Below are 17850 nucleotides of genomic sequence, written 5' to 3'. Positions count from 1 at the left end.
TGGTCCAGTGACTAAGACTCCGAGTTCCCAATGAAGGGAGCCCAGATTCGATCCCTGGTCAAGGAACTAGATCCCACATGCTGCAACTAAAAATCCCATATGCTGCAGTGAAGACTGATGATCCCTCATGCCACATCTATAACCCTGTGCAGTCAAATAAATATTTTTTTAAGAAACATTCAGTTCAGTTCAATTCAGTCACTCAGTCGTGTCCAATTCTTTGTGACCCCCTGAATCATAGCACGCCAGGCCTCCCTGTCCATCACCAACTCCTGGAGTTCACTCAAACTCATGTCCATTGAGTCACTGATGCCATCCAGTCATCTCATTCTCTGTCGTCCCCGTCTCCTCCCACCCCCAATCCCTCCCAGCATCAGAGTCTTTTCCAATGAGTCAACTCGTTGCATGAGGTGGCCAAAGTATTGGAGTTTCAGCTTTAGCATCAGTCCTTCCAATGAGCATCCAGGATTGATCTACTCCAGAAGACCTAGAAGGGTGCGATGGGGTGGGAGGGACGATCAAGAGGGAGGGGACATATGTATACCTATGGCTGATTCATGTTGATGTATGGCAGAAACTAACACAACATTGTAAAGCAATTATCCTCCAATTAAAAGTAAAGAAAACATTTACTCCTCTAAGTTCATCTAACTGGAGAAAACAGCTAAGAAAATATAAGGATGTTTATAACATTTATAGACCTATAATCAACCTTTCACCCTAATAGATGCCATCTCTGGAGTAAAGCCGTAATGTCAATAGAATGCCTCTCAAGCTTTTAAAAGCCTCTATCACAGGACTTCCCTGGTAGTACAGTGGATGAGAATCCACCTGCCAGTACAGGGGACATGGGTTTGATCCCTGGTCTGGAAAATTTCCACATGCCATGAAGCAATGAAGTCTATGCACCTCAGCTCTTGAGCCTGTGCTCTAGAGCCCGGGCACTGTAAGTACTGAAGCCCGTGCTCTGCAAGAGGAGAAGCCACCACAATGAGAAACCTAGGCACCACAACTAGAAAGTGTTGCCTACTCTCTGCAACTAGAGAAAGCCCACATTCTGGAAGGAAGATACAGAGCAACCAAAAAAAAAAAAAAAAAGCCCATATCACAATATCATAGCTGAACCCAAGTGGACAAAAATGGGCTCAGTTCATTTCAGTCACTCAGTCATGTCCAACTCTTTGCGACCCCATGAATCACAGCACGCCAGGCCTCCCTGTCCATCACCAACTCCCGGAGTTCACTCAACTCATATCCATCGAGTCGGTGATGTCATCTAGCCATCTCATCCTCCGTCATCCCTCTCTCCTCCTGCCCCCAATCTCTCCCAGCATCAGGGTCTTTTCCAATGAGTCAGCTCTTCGCATGAGGTGGCCAAAGTATTGGAGTTTCAGCTTCAGCATCAATCCTTCCAATGAACACCCGGGAATGACCTCCTTTAAAATGGACTGGTTGGATCTCCTTGCAGTCCAAGGGACTCTCAAGAGTCTTCTCCAGCACCACAGTTCAAAAGCATCGATTCTTCGGTGATCAGCTTTCTTAACAGTCCAACTCTCACATCCATACATGACCACTGGAAGAACCACAGCCTTGACTAGATGAACCTTGGTTGACAAAGTAATGTTTCTGCTTTTTAATATGCTATCTAGGCTGGTCATAACTTTCCTTCCAAGGAGTAAGCGTCTTTTAATTTCATGGCTGCAATCACTATCTCCAGTGACTGGGCTCACCATACAGCAAATCACCATAAAGAATACTAGAAAGGGTCTGTATTCTGGTCCCTGTTTCCTACTGTAATTTATAGCAATAACAGCTTCTGGATCAGCTGTTCAGGTGCCTTCCTGTGATTGTATAAGAAGATATACAATCCTGTATAAGAGAGGACAATTAACATGCTTTTGTCCTCTCTTGCAAAGTTCTTATAATTGCTTCAGACAGTAACTAAATAAACACATTGGTTAATTACTCTTAGCTTTTGAACTGTGGTGTTGGAGAAGACTCTTGACAGTCCCTTATACTGCAAGGAGATCCAACCAGTCCATTCTAAAGGAGATCAATCCTGGGTGTTCATTGGAAGGACTGATGCTAAAGCTGAAACTCCAATACTTTGGCCACCTCATGCGACGAGTTGACTCACTGGAAAAGACTCTGATGCTGGGAAAGGTTGGGGGAAGGAGGAGAAGGGGACGACAGAGAATGAGATGGCTGGATGGCATCACCGACTCTGTGGACATGAGTTTGAGTGTACTCCGGGAGTTGGTGATGGACAGGGAGGCCTGGCATGCTGTGATTCATGGGGTCACGGAGAGTCGGACACGACTGAGTGACTGAACTGAACTGAACTGAACTGAAGGACAGCTCAATTATGCCAAAACCAAATTCAGTGTTTTTATTGGCTAATCTTCAACATCTATAGGTAGCAAACAATTTTTTAAAAAATCACTAATCAGTGGATCAAGTCAGTTTCTTCATGGGGTGCATTTTAATTTGGTCTTCTGGAAAGCACACTGTGTAGAGCCATGTGCTCTGAAACCTGAAACATTTAAGTTTCAATGTTGCTGAAAACAGAAACATTTAAGACTACTGGCATCAAACTAAAACATTTAAGAATACCCACATCAAAGTCTTCCAGATTAGGTATCAATGATTAAATAAGAGTTCCTACCTGAAAATCTTGTGTGCCATAGCCACCTCACACCTGTGGCAATTCAACTGAATATTTGGATTGTTTTTATTTTATTCATTTATTTATTTTTGGCCATGCTGCGCAGCTTGTGGGGTCTTAATTCCCCAACCAGGAATCAAACCTAGGGTCCACAGCAGTGAGAGCACCAAGTCTTAACCACTGAACTGCCAGGGAATTATATCAACTGAATATTTGTCTATACATTAGAGACTTTTATAAAAAACTTTCAAACACTCTCTGAAGCCCAACTCTGCAGACAAGGTTCTCTGGGAATGAATAGATGTCAGGTTCTTCGGTATTCGATATAAAATATGTTATCACTTCAATGTCAGGAATCTAACCTGACAGAAGACTCTCCTTTCAGCCCATAACCAAGACTGCTTTTCAGTGATTTCAGTCTTGAACGGCTTGCTCTTGTTATTGTGGAAAACCAAACTGATACATTTGATATTTAAAAAGCATTGTTGGTAGGAAGTGTGGGTATGAGTGACAGGGAGGGCTTATCAGAGGGTACAAAGAAACTTTGGTGGCAAGGGATACATCTACCAGCTTGATTTTGGTGATGGTTTCACAGGTATATACTCTGAAACTCATCAGATTGTGTACTTTAAGTGTGTGCAGTTTGTTGTATGTATATTATGCTACAGTAAAACTGGGAGTAAAATAATGTTTAGGTCAGGTATTACCAAATGTGAGTAATCATCAACCTCGCCTGGAAACTTATTTAAAACCTCAGGAGAACTGAGACCTTGAAATCAGTATTTGAAAATCCCTAAGATGGTTTCATTAACCAGCTTTGTAAACCTGCTGTTAAGGGCCTTTAAGTGTGTTATACAGATTGCTTCGTGTAAAAATGCACACAACCTAATTGATGGTGGTTAGCCCTAGCAAAAAGTTCAATCTGGCAAACTGACACACTTCCTTTTTTTCATATATTGACAATGTGTAACTCATCTCTGTTCTTTTTTCCTTGGGCACTGGGATGCTTGAGAGGTAAGTTCCACTTATGCTTTAAGGCAGGAGTTTTTCTTAGCCTGGGATTTCTGTTTTATCTCCATCCTAATTACATTGTACTTGTTCTTTACTGTCAGTTTAAAGGTTTTATTGTATTTAATTTTTTTGTTTTTATTTTATGTTTCAGATTTTTTTAAAAAAAAATAGGTCATGTTACCAATAATAAACAAGATTTAGAGCAGGAATAGATAGAATCTCTTCAAAAGGTTCAAAAGATGAAATCATGACCTTTTTTATGTCATTTGGCTATGCCACTATACCAGAGGCCTGGCGTATATGAACTGACATTATGCCTGCAGAATTATTCTGTGATTGTGATAATGATGAGGCATTTGTAGACTTTGAAATGAGATTTCATCAGAATACTTAAGTGTAATTTTCAGTAGTGAGGTAGCATATTCTTTTTCATAGAAATATGGGTAAAGCTTGGCAACTAAAATAATTTCCAGTGTTTATTGTATACCTGATGCTAAAGCTGAAACTCCAATACTTTGGCCACCTCATGCAACGAGTTGACTCACTGGAAAAGACTGATGCTGGGAAAGGTTGGGGGCGGGAGGAGAAGGGGACGACGGAGAATGAGATGGCTGGATGGCATCACCGACTCTGTGGACATGAGTTTGAGTGTACTCTGGGAGTTGGTGATGGACAGGGAGGCTTGGCGTGCTGTGATTCATGAGGTCGCGGAGAGTCGGACACGACTGAGCGACTGAACTGAACTGAACTGATGTGTACATGTACATAATTGATACACACCTATTTTAAAAAAGGTTCAATGAGTGCTCTAAAGAGTCACAGGATTTTGCAAGATAAATTAGAAAGGTGTGAAGAAAATAAGACAAGGCAAGAAAGGTCTGATTGGCACAAAACATTCTAGCGGCCCATATGAAAAGGAAGTTTCTCTGCTCAGATAAGATGTGTGATCGTAAATCTAGAAAGATCTCTGTTTCCTATAAGATCTTCATTGAGAAAGCACTTTGAAGGAGACCGTCTTGTCTTTCAGTGGGGACCGTTACCATCATGTGATGCTAGTAAATTATAATGCAGTTCAGATTTTTATATGAAACGGTTAAGATGAGTTTAAGAAATTTTCCAGTTCATTAAAAAAAGAGATTGTCAACATTTTTTTCTCCCAGTTAGCCAACAGAATAAGCATTGTGGGGTGGAAGAAATCTCCTTTAGTGAGACAAACTCAAAGGGAATCAATTTTTTATGTTGAGGATGATACACAGCAAATCTTTGTCTTCCTGTCTGGTATTGCTAGGTCAGTTGCTAGGCTATAGGTGCTTTTTTTTAACCAATTAGAACAAAGGACAACCCCCCCACAACCCTAGGCAAATCTAGCATCCAGATCTAGATTTCCAGCGCTGTCTCTCCTCCCATTGCCAGGCCTGTCTTATCTCAGGGCACCTTTATTTTATTAAAAAAAAATTTTTTTTGATGTGACCACTTTTAAAGTCTTTATTGAATTTGTTACAGTATTGCTTCTGTTTTGTGTTTTGGTTTTTCGGTGGCAAGGCATCTGGGATCTTAGCTCCATGACCAGGATCGAACCTGCAACCCCTGCATTGGAAGGCAGTCTTAACCTCTGGACAACCAGGGAAGTCCCCCAGGGCACATTTTGTGCAGTGCACATGCGCAAAAGTATGTGGCAGTCATGAAAATGGACTGAAGAATCAATTAGGCAGTTTCAGAAATAGCCAGCTAAATAACCTCATGTTTCACCCTCATTTTTTTTAACTAATAGAATTTTTCACAGTGCTTATTAAACTTTATTAGGTATTAGAATCACGTAGGAACTTCTTAAAAATGCGTATTTCTGGATACCACAACCTCCAATTCTGATATAGTAAACCAGGGATTGAAACCCAGGAAGCTACATTTCAACAAAAAGCAACGTGATTCCAATTTGAGAAAAGCTGGCCGAGTAAATAGTACAGGTTGAAAAATCATACTGATAGAGTTTGAAATTGTTGTGTCATTGTAAGTTGTGTAGACTTGGGAAAACTAACCTTTCTTTCTTTATTTTTATTTTAATATTTATTTACTCGGCTGTACCAGGTCTTAGTTGCAGCATCTGAGCTCTTAGTTGAGGCACGTAGGATCTAGTTCCCTGAACAGGGAGCAAATCCGAGCCCCCTGTATTGGGAGTGTGGAGTCTTAGCCATTGGGCCACCAGGGAAGTCTGGGAAAACCTATTTTTCCTTGCCTCAGTTTCTTTGATTGTAAAGTGCCAATTAAAAAATTTTCCAGCACAGGGTTATTTTAAGGATGAAGTCAGATTAAATATTCTACCAGAGTACCTGGAGGGCAGTAAGCACATAATAAATGCTGACTACTGTTTTCACAATATACTTTCAAAGCTCTATTCAGGTAAGTCCAACCCTTAGGAAAATATTTTTAAGGGAATGCACAGACAGCACTTACTCTCATTGTATGATATTTGTCTGCACCCTCCTCAGGGCATAGAAGTGCTTTCCATTAGCATTTCTATACAACTGCAAAGAAGTCTCTTGCTTACTTCTTTGAAGTCTTCAGATACAAAGTAGACATCCTTTTTTGGTTATTTTTGTTTTTTGCTTATTGCCTACAACCTCATCACCATGCTGATTTTAATACATAATATTCAGATCTCATCAAGCCATTTATCTAGTTTGCAAATACTGAAAACAGTGATTCTTTTCTTCCCCCAACATTTCCCTTTAGTCTCACTATTATGGAATTATGGAAAGTTGAATTCTAAGTCCAAATCCCCTGGGGAATAATTTTTGATAACTCATCTGAAGTCTGCCTCATAAAATTGCAGGAAGCTGAGGCAGAGTTGGGGGTTCCCTTCCATTAAGGCACTAACTGCCCAGTTTGAAAGAGCCAGACTTTATATCACAAAGACGATTTAGAGATAATCTCAGTAAAACCTAAAACTGAATGTGGACTTAAAGCATTACTCTGCAGAAAACTGAGTTTTTCCTGTAGTGGAGGAAAAACTGCTTTTCCTTATAGCCATCTTAGGTTCGTTTCTTGTGTATATGTGCATGCTCAGTCTGACTCTTTAAGACACCATAGACTATAGCTCACCAGGCTCCTCTGTCCATGGAATTTTCTAGGCAAGAATACTGGAGTGGGTTGTGGTATCCTACTCCAGAGGTTCATTGCCTGGGGACCCTGTAAATTAGACTGAAAAGAGACTGATTAACAAGAGAAAAACAGAGAAGTCTATTAACATGTGCACCACGTGTATACAAGGGAGCACTCAGTGATGAGATTCAAAGCGGTGGTTAGAACTTGGGCTTATGGCATCTTTAAAAAGAAGAAAAGAAAGCGATAAATGATTAGAGAAGTGGCAAGATGAAGGAGAAGGACCTTGCTTTTCTAGGGCAGCATATTTTAGGGAGGTATATTTGAGGAGCTAATAGAAGATAAGTGCCGAGTTAATAAAGTTCATTTTATAGAGTCCACTGGTGCCATCCCTGGGCTATTAGGGTCTAGAGTTGTCTCCAGTGATTAACTTCTGTCTTTCGAGGAAGAGAAAGGAGGGGGATACCTTTGCAAATTTATGTCCTGCTTTCAGGCAAACAGGAAAGTGTGGAGAGCTTTCCTTGAATATGATTCTTCTCAGTTACCTTCATTTCAAAATAATCTTTGTGCTAAAGTAGGATATTTTGTACCCTTCATTCCCATTGAAGGAGACTGTGGAACATTTTAGGACCATGTGAAACGGAAACAGACACTAGTTATTTTTAAAGAAACCAGGTACATTTTTATATAATATTTCTACCTCAAAGAAGGCTTTTGAAGCATTTACAAATTCAACATGGCTAACTCAAGTGAATGATGTTGTTTTGTCATTTGAAATAATAAAAGCAAAATTTCCCCCAAGGGCTTTAGTAGGTGTGGAATGCTAAAGAGTTTTTAAATGAAACAAATATCTGGGTCCAGCAATTTCCAGTTATCATTTCTCTCCTCCTTTCAGTCATTCTTTTTAGTAAATGTTTCTCAAACTGTGTTTCAGAAATATGTTTAATGGTTCCAACCGCCTTCATCTGTGACTGTTTTCCTGTCTCAGTTGTACAGTATAGTGGTGCCCCTTACCTGCAGGTGGGGGACATGTTCCAAACCCCTAGTGGGGGTGTACTTCAAACTGAACCCTATACAGATATGTTCCAAACCCCTAGTGGGGGTGTACTTCAAGCTGAACCCTATACAGATATGTTCCAAACCCCTAGTGTGGGTGTACTTCAAACTGAACCCTATACAGATATGTTCCAAACTTCTAGGGGGGTAGTACTTCAAACTGAACCCTATATATACTATGTTTTATCCTATACATAATACCTATGACAAATTTATAAATTAGACACAGTAAGAGAATAGCTGAATTGCCAGCATCACCACTCTTGTGCTTTGGGGTTAATATTAAGTAAAATAAGAGTGACTTGAACACAGGCACTGCGATATCATGACTGGATCTGATAAACGTGACAACCACTAAAGGACTATCAGATAGGATATTCTGGACAGAGGGATGATTTACATCATGGGTCGGACAGAGCAGGATGACAAGAGAGTCTACCATGACACTCAGCACAGCACACAATTTAAAGCTTATGGATTGTTTATTTCTGGGACTTTCCATTTAATATTTTCAGATCTCAGTTGATTCAAGGTAACTGAAATGATGGAAAGCAAAACTACAGGTAAGGGGAAGGGATGCCTGTATTGTGGTGAAGGATTCAACCTCAAGAATAATGTCTAGAAAAAGGATAGAAAAGATACTCAGTGACTTGTTTTACTAGAAAATTAGCTGCAAGCACATTAATTATGGAAATCACATGCAAAATAATTAAATAACATTACAAATCCAAGTCCCTTCCACCAATCTCCTCCTTTTTCAACTATTTCAGCCATGTATAATTACATAGTCCATGGTGTTAAGTACATTCACATTACTATACACTCACCTTTTGATGAAAAATCTGATCATCTTTGTACAAATCTGCAGGAGTAGAACAATCCAAGAAAGAAGGGGAAGGAAATAGAGGGGAAAGGAAAGTAAGAAGGCAGGTGGGTAGGAATAAAGGTAAGAAGGAAGGGAAGGGACTTCTCTGGTGGTCCAGTGGTTAAGAATCTGCCTGCCAGTGCAGGGGACGTGGATGGGTTCAATCCCTTGTCCAGGAAGATTCTACATGCTGCAGAGAAATTAAGCCCATGCACCACAACTGTCGAAGCCTGCGTGCTCTGAGCCCATGTGCCACAACTGCTGAGTCCGTGTGCTGCAGTTACTGGAGCCTGTGTGCCTGGAGCTTGTGCTCGGCGATAGGAGAAGCCACCACAATGAGAAGCCTGCACACTGCAACTAGAGAGTAGCCCCAATTCGCCACAACTAGAGAAAGCCCACCTGCAGCAATCAAGGCCCAGTGCATCCATAAATAAATCGAAAAGAAGGAAGGGAAGACGGAGGGTCATCCCAAGATAGCTTTAGCTTTCACTTGCTTTACACACTTAGATTTGACAGCTGTGAGCTCTCATGGCTGAAAAAAGAACCATGGCAGTGCTATAGGGGGGATTTCAAAGTTTGCAAAATATGACTTGAACTGTGTTGCACCCTATTTTTGGACCCAGGTCTCTACTTTTTTACATTCAAGGCTTGAAGTTTGTTGAAATTTTCATGGATAACAAGACTGCAATTGGGATGGTTTTCCTTTGATCAGTGGAAAGCTGTTACTAAGCACCTTCTGTGTGCAGAATAACAGACAGTGACACACAGTCAAGGGTCTTACAGGAGCAAAGGACATGCACATTAATATAAATCACAAAGCAGTGGTAGCAGAAGTCTTTTTTTAAAAAAAACTTTTTATTTTATATTGGAGTATAGCAGATTAACAATGTTGTGATTGTTTCAGGTGGAGAGCAAAGGGGACTCAGCTATACATATACATGTATTCATTCTCTCCCGAACTCCTCTCCTATCCATACTGCCACATAATACTGAGCAGACTTCTCTGAATGGTAGCACAAGTCTTGAAGACAATGTTTTGGTACAGGAATTCAGAAAAAGGAGTAACTTCTGCAAGCTGGGATGATTTTTACTTGTTCCAATGACTCTGCATTCACTTAGTTCAAATTCTAATTGAAATCAAATGTCAATAAAAATCTTAATTTGTTTACAGAATTTGAAACACTATGCACAAAAAAGGGCAAGAATTATGTAATTTCAAAGCCAGTCTGCCAAACCATTTTTATTAATGCTACATGATGACTGCATTGTAGATAGAAGAGACATACCCAGCATTCTTTGTCAGTCTTCTGGGAAAATAGGTCTTGAATTATGAGAGCTGTGATTAGTGAGAGCGCCTCAGGAATGCCTTCTTCTGTTAAATGCACTGCTTTTGTACTCTAAAGCCTCTGATGTTCTTGAGGGCAATTGGACTGATTTTACTGCACTATTTTATTTTCTAGTGGAAGCATTGCTGCTCCAGTATAATGGAACAAACTTTTCTGTGGACAAAATGGAAATATTGGGTAGGCCAAAAAGCTCCCTCAGGCATTTCTGTACCATTTTATGGAAAAATACGGACGAATTTTTTGGTCAATACCTTGAAAATGTAAATACCAATACCTTGAAAATGTAAACCTCTTGTATGAAAGCAAAATTTCCAGTATCTCTTTCGAAGTGGCCAAAGATGACATATCTTGGTTTGTGGAAGATATTGTTACTTCCTGTGAATGAGACCAATGTTGGAATTGCAAATAGAACTGCCACGTTTTAAGCTCTGTTGCTAAGACTTTGTAAAATTTATCAAGAAAGTGGTCAGTGGTTTCAAATGATAGCTAATCCTACCCAGAAGCATGGGAAAATGCATTAAATCCAGCTATTCACTGTCTGTTCATGGTGAAGCTGACCTGAAGATTACAGCATAGATCTCATGACTAAATTCAAATAGTGACTTCAGTTGACTTTTTTTAATCTATGTGAAATTTTTGTTAGAGGATATGAGTGTTGATGCATAATTATTGCTTCTAATCTTTGATTCTAGCACACTTAGCAAGTGTTTCTTTTTTAAAATTAATTTATTTATTTTAATTCAAGGATAATTACTTTACAATATTGTGATGGTTTTTGCCATTCATCAATATGAATCAGCCATGGGTACACCTGTATCCCCCCATCCTGAACCCCCCTCCCACCTCCCTCCCTACCCTATCCCTCTGGGTTGTCCCTCTGCTTCATGCATCGAACTTGCACTGGTCATCTGTTTTACATATGGTACTATACATGTTTCAGTGCTATTCTCTCTAATCATCCCGCCCTCGCCCTCTCCCACAGAGTCCAAAAGTCTGTCCTTTACATCTATGTCTTTTTTGCTGCACTGCATATAAGATCGTCATTATTATCTAAATTCCATATATATGTGTTAACATACAGTATTTCCCTGGAGGAGGGCACAGCAACCCATTCCAGTATTCTTGTCTGGAAAACCCCATGGACAGAGGAGTCTGCAGGGTTCAGTCCATTGATTGCAAAGAGTCGGACACGACTGAAGTGACTGAGCACATCATACAGTATTTGTCTTTCTTTTTCTGGCTTACTTCACTCCATATAATAGGATCCAGTTTCATCCACCTCATTAGGATTGACTCAAATGTGTTCCTTTTTATTAGCTGACTTTTTGTATAAATTAAGATCATTTGGCAGGTACATGAAAAGATGCTCAATATCAGTCATCATCAGGGAAATGCAAATCAAAAGCACAATGAAATATCACCTCATACCTGTCAGAATGAATCAAAGAGACAAAAATAATAAGTATTGGTGAAGATGTGGAGAAGGGAAAGAAGGTTCACATACTGTTGAAGCCTTGCTTGGAGAATTTTGAACATTACTTTGCTAGTGTGTGAGATGAGTGCAGTTGTGCGGTAGTTTGAACACTCTTTGGCACTGCCCTTCTTTGGGATTGGAACAAAAACCGTTTGTGTACTGTTGAGGGGAGTGTAAATTAGTGCAACCATTATAGAAACAGTATAAAGCCACTATGGAAATAGTATGGAAAGATTTCCTCAAAAAATTAAAATGAGAACTATCATATGTTCCAGAAGTTTTACTCCTGGGTATTTATCTGATGAAAATGAAGACACTAATTTGAAAAGATGTATGCACCTGCATGTTTTATTACAGCATTATTTACAATAGCCAAGACATGGCAGCAGCCTGTGTCCATCAATCAGAGTAGCGAAAGAAAATGTGATTTATATATATATGTATGTATAAGTTATATATATAGTGGAACACTATTCAACGATAAAAAAACACAAAATCTTGCTTTTTTTGACAACATGAATGGACCTTGAGGGTATTATGCTAAGTGAATAAGTCAGATAGAGAAAAACAAATGTTATATGTGTCATATGATTTTACTTACATGTAGAATTATATCTAAATATATAAACAACAAAAACAACAAACAACCAAGTTTATAGATTTAGAGATTAGATTGGTGGTTGCCAGAGGTAGAGCGTTGGGGAGGTGGGCAAAATGTGTGAAAGGGTAAAAAGCAAAACATCATTTGGGTCTGGTTTGGTTTGACAGTGCCAGCTCATAAGTAATTTTTAGACTGAGTCAGCAGACGTTAAAGGATGAGTGAGAAAATGGAATATGTTAAGCAACTTAGAATGGGGGAAAATAATAGAAAAAGAGATCGCTGCACTTTTGACATTTCACATGTAAATCGCTTTATAAATAATATGCACCAGTTACTTGACTCAGGACCTCAGACCTTTCTGTAATGGATTTGAAGCACAAAATACAGTATTTATAGCCAGCGTGGAGTCTTCACTTTCAAGGATGGTTATACCCTTGGGGCTCGAAAGCAAGCTGAGCTCCACTTGTGAAGAGTTCTGCCATGCCAAGGCAGTTGACTGCTCTTTCTTACCTCTTCTCCACTGTCTTGCAGACCAGATGACGTGCTCCTGCACCGCACGCATGATGAGATAGTCCTCCTGCATTGCTTCCTTTGGCCCCTGGTGACGTTCGTGGTGGGTGTTCTCATTGTGGTCCTGACCATCTGTGCCAAGAGCCTAGCAGTCAAGGCGGAAGCCATGAAGAAGCGCAAGTTCTCTTAAGGGGAGTCGGCTCGCGGGAAATGAAGCCCAGCAGCTGCTCTCGTCTGCACACATCTACCTGCAGAGCCTGCTTCCTGGCCCAGGAGATGGAAGGGGCTGTGAGAGGTCTCCTAGAGGCTCCCTCTCAATGACAGCAGAAGCAGGCACAACCGGAAGACCTGGAACCTCATTGATTGTTTTCCATGTGTCGTAGCAATAGCTGCAGGGTCAAGCTCTGAGCTGTATGGAGTATCTGTTTCAGAAAATCCTATAGAAGTTAATTTTCTTTGGGGAAGTAACAGTATATAATTGTACAGTGTAGAATACAAACTATTATAATTTATGCTACCTAAAAATATTAAAATAGAGTGGTCTGTGTTCTTTTCTATTTCCTTTTTTATGCTTTGAACACCAGGATTTTAAAAAAGGGTCTTATGGGTTTCATTTGATTTTGTTAGGTGAAACTTTTACTTGGACACAGGGATTCCTGCACAGATCTTGACCTCACAATATAACCCCCAATCTCTAGTATGAAGGAGTACCTTTAGACTCCTATCTGAAAAGGAAAAACTGCCCTGTTAACTCGGTCTTCAGTCCCTTCTGTGACTCTCCAGCAAGGAACCCCCAAAGAGGAAAACATTCTCCCAACACTCCATTGTTTCTCACCAGATTATTTCTTAAGAGAGGGAGGTGATTCTGAACAAGGCCTGTCCTAGCTCTAAGAGCGCTGTGCCTCGTTATTCATCTGTTCAGGTTATTTTTGATGGATTTTTTTCTCTCTGCAGTAGAATGTACATGATGTGAAGGACACAAGCTTAGTTAAATGCTGTTTTCATTTTTCTTTTAGGTCAGGAAAAAAATGATCAAAATCAGTTAATTTTATTCTCTTTGTCCTTGCCTTGATGTTTTCAGTTTTAAAATGAGAATATTGCTGCGGTTGTTAATGTTTGCCTAGACAAGCCTGGAGATGCAAGCCAGCTCACATCACTCTGCTGCTGAGCTCTCTGTGCCTTTATCAAAAGTTCATGGAGGAGAAATGCTTCTTTGCATCTGTTCATAAACTCAGATTCCAAATATCAATCACATCTAAATGACTATCTATTTAGTAATTTATAATATAATAGCTCCTCTATTTATTTACCATGTAGAATCAAACCTTTGCTTACAAGAGATGTACAAATTTTTGGTTGAGGAAAAACTGACATACAGTCTATTTGCTTTCTTCTTATATTCTTCAGACGTGTTTCTGTTAGAATGAAGACAAATTGGAATGTAAGGACAAGCTTCCCTCCGTTATTTTGCTCAGCATTCTAAGAAAGATGCATACTAGTGGGTTGATGATTTCCTGACTTTGGGTGCACAGAGCAACGTTTTCTTAAATTTAAAACTCAAGTAACTGAAAGAACCGTTGTCATCTTTGGAAGACTAGGGGGTTGGATGAGTAAGATATTTTTCTTCCAGTTCAAGTGTTACAGATTTCACTGTGAAAAAGGCCTTGAACACACTATTTATGACATCCTTTGAGGCAGCTACAGTGCCTTGACTTCAATCCCAGTTTTCTGTTGCAGCATCCCTGTTGTCTCAGCAACAAAGTGAACCATTCTGAAGCACAGAGTAACATGAAACTGGGGCTCAGAGAAAGTCAACGTCATTGCATTACATTGTGAGAGATGTGTAGATGAAGTCTCTATCCATTTTATCTAAATCCAATAATCTGTAATTAATTGATTACAGGGAGTTGATAAAAACAGTGCGTGAACATACGTGTTGGTAAAAAGGGAAGTTGATATTTATTGATGTGAGTTTTTATTTACCAGTTTTTTACTCATCCATTTATATTAAATAAATACTTCTATTTAGGCTCAAAGAGTATACCTGGTTATATTCTGTAGGTTGATTTTTGGAAAAAAGGAGAAGCACGCTGAATTACTGAGGTCACATATAGTTTTAAAATCTTCCTTGCTTGTAGCTAGTTAAATTTGAGGTACTTTATTTGTACTTATCATTAAAGATAAAATTCAATGGAACAACATTTTTAAGATCACAGAAGACAAAGAAGCTTAACTTCTTAATATTTCAACTCTCTTTTTTGTAAATATAAATGAGGAAATGGTATAAGCTGCTGGAACAGAAACCCCCAAATATGATGACTCATGTAAGACAGAAGTTTCGTTCTTTTTCATATGGCAATCCAGAGGTAATTGAGAAGTCATCCAGGTCAGGGAGGGCAGGTCTGTTTCTTAAGGTAATCAGGGAACCCAAGTTTGTCTACCTTGTCCTCTCATTACCAAAGCTGTTATTCATCCCATGGTCAAAGCAGGCTCAAAGATACACACCCATTCTGCAGCCCGTGAAAAGAGAGCAGTTTGGGAGCTAGCTATTGGGTTAACCAAAAGTTCATTCTGGTTTTTTCATAAAGTGTTAACCTTTTGGAAAAATCTGTACAAGCTTTTTCGGCCAACCCAGTGCTTCCTTTTAAGGAAGTTCCAGCCATCACTGTGCTCATAGTCCATCTGTGAATACCGATTACATAAGTATACCTAGCTTCAAGGAAGGCTGGGACATGTTGTCTCCAGCTAGATGGACATATGTCCTATTAAAGCGCCAGGGAAAAAGGAAAAGGGGAGAATGGTACTAGAGTTAAGACAGGAATGATGGGCAACTGTCAGTGGCCCATGCTACGATGAAAATCTGGGCAGGGATGACAAAGATCTGTTGCCCTGGCAGGATGTACAGTCCTTGGTTAGACCTTGAATCTTCTCTCTGGGAGAAACTCCCTTGTCCTCTGTCCTCTGGCCTCTACTTTGACTTCTAGGAGATTCTTCCTCATCAGACTTCATAGCCACATCTGAAGCTTTTGGGAGGCATCACAGCTTTTGCAGGCCCCCACCTGCTGGTGCAGATTTGTAGAGTAGACCTAGATTTCTTTAGAGACTGAACAAATGTAGATTTTTCAAGTTTATAGGGTTGTTTAATTGACTGCAGTAAGGAGTCTGACTCTATTTTTGATGTTGTGATGCTAACAGCTTTCCCTTTCTGCTCCTCTTTCCTTTCCCCTTCTCCGCATCTGGGCAAGCTGATTAGTGAGCCTGGGTACCCCCTCCTTTGGACTGGGTGAGAAGTTTAAATCATACAAGCCCTGGCCTGCTCGCAGGAGCCCTCTCCCTGCCCCACACCCTAAGAATAATAAAGCCAAACCAGTCAAGTTGTTTTTGGATCTGCTTGGGAACTGCTCCACTCTCCTAGAAAGTCTCATTCATTATGTGAAAAATAAACCTTTTCATACCCTCTTGATGTGTGTTTGGTTATTAGTCGCAACATCCAAACCAAATTTTGAGTAATGGGTTTCCATGTGGCCTCTGAGGAGGTGCTTACAACTTTGGTGATGAAATTTCATCAAAACATGGTTTTTGGTGTTTTTGCTTTTAGTTTTGTTAGTTCACACAAAAATATTCACAGCCAAAGAGCTACTCTTGTTATACCTCTTAAGGCAGCGGCATCTTATTTACTAGTCTCTGTGCTTGGCCCATGTCTCCATCCCTCAATTGAGTGGCAGCCACTTTGAAGCCTTCTGGAAAACCGGGTTTAAGTGAGAATGCAGCACCCTTTAGCTGGTCTTTTCTGCTCAGCTGACTTCTGTTGTCTGGCCAGTAGTATTGGGATACTCAGTGGAGACTTTTAGAGAGACTACATAATAATTTGCTTTTTGGTGAATAGAAACGGTTGGGCTGCAGGATATAGTCTTGGTCCCTAAAACAAGGCTGAATTACCTACTTGTAAGTCATTTTTCTTGTTTCACTATTTTTCATAGTTCCTTGCCAAAAAACAGCAATAAAGGAGCCAATGCACATCATCACTCTGCTTTTTTTTCTTATTTTAATTAACTGTTGTTGTTGTTTTAAATATTGATCAGTTGATTGATTTTTGGCTGTACTGGATCTTTGTTGCTGCATGCAGGGTTTCTCTAGTTGCGAAGAGCAGGGGCTACCCTAGTGGTGATGCGAGGGCTTCAGTAGCTGTGGCTTGAGGGCTCCAGAGCATAGGTTCAGTAGTTATGGTGCCCAGGCTTACTTGCCCTGCGGCATGTGGGATCTTCCCTGACCAGTGATCAAACCCTTGTCTCCTGCATCACAAGGTGGATTCTCAACCACTGGACCCCCAGGGAAGCCCCACTCTGCTTTTTGCTAACTACTTGCCACAAAGCTATAGGTTTGCCTTTCAAGTCATCGCAAGTACCAGTTTTATCTAATGGTTAGCCAAAGCACAACAAGGGTCTCTAGCTTTCCATCCTGTAATATCTATTTCCTTGCTGCCTGGCAACAATACATAGCCACATATTTTGTTAGGACGGGGATATAATTTACATTGCCTTTCTCTCTTTTTTTATGGAGTAGAGTTGCTTTACATTGTTGTGTTAGTTTCTGCTGTACAACAAAGTGAATCAGCTATAGTTTACATTTACCCCTTCCCTCTGGAGCCTCCTTCCCATCCGCTCCCCCATCTCACCCCTCTGGGTCATCACAGCGCGCTGAGCTGAGCTCCCTGTGCTACACAGCAGCTTCCCACTATCTCTCTATTATTCACATGGTGGTCTATATATGTCAAGCCTATCTCCCAATGCATTTCACCCTCCCCTCCCCTCACTGTGTCTACACATCTGTTCTCTACTAGAGTCTGTCCTATGAGCGAAGTAAGTCAGAAAGAGAAAAAACAAGTATCATATATTAATGCATGTATGTGGAATCTAGAAAAATGGTACAGTTAAACCTAGTTCCAAGATAGGAATAGAGATGCAGACATACACTGTCTTTTTCTGAATGGTCTCATCTGATGATCTCAGCTGGTGATTCCCACATCTATTCTCTCCTGCCCTTACCTGTTTTGAGCTCTGAATGCATTTGCAATAGCTCCAATGCATTCTTTATTAAGCATAGTGATGGGTAGACAATGCAATGATGACAAATAATGCTGGTGGCTCGGACGGTAAAGAATCTGCCTGCAATGCAGGTTCGATCCCTGGGTCGGGAAGATCCCCTGGAGAAGGAAATGGCAAC

General features: G+C 40.3%; 1 protein-coding gene across 1 annotated transcript in view; it reads left to right on the top strand.

The window, feature by feature from the left end:
• Positions 1–17401, top strand: part of KCNMB4 (potassium calcium-activated channel subfamily M regulatory beta subunit 4) — a 79333-nt gene extending 61932 nt beyond the window's left edge. Inside the window, exon 3 of the mRNA XM_055394798.2 lies at positions 12649–17401. Coding sequence (XP_055250773.2) covers positions 12649–12817 — 169 coding nt within the window. The 3' untranslated portion in view covers positions 12818–17401. The remainder of the gene's footprint in view (positions 1–12648) is intronic.
• The last annotated feature ends 449 nt before the right edge of the window (positions 17402–17850 follow it).

The sequence above is a fragment of the Moschus berezovskii genome, chromosome 6 (genome assembly GCF_049115385.1).
Source record: "Moschus berezovskii isolate FMDL1 chromosome 6, NW_MosBer_1.0, whole genome shotgun sequence".
In the NCBI taxonomy this organism is placed as follows: domain Eukaryota; kingdom Metazoa; phylum Chordata; class Mammalia; order Artiodactyla; family Moschidae; genus Moschus; species Moschus berezovskii.
This window is presented reverse-complemented; position numbering and strand designations above follow the sequence as displayed.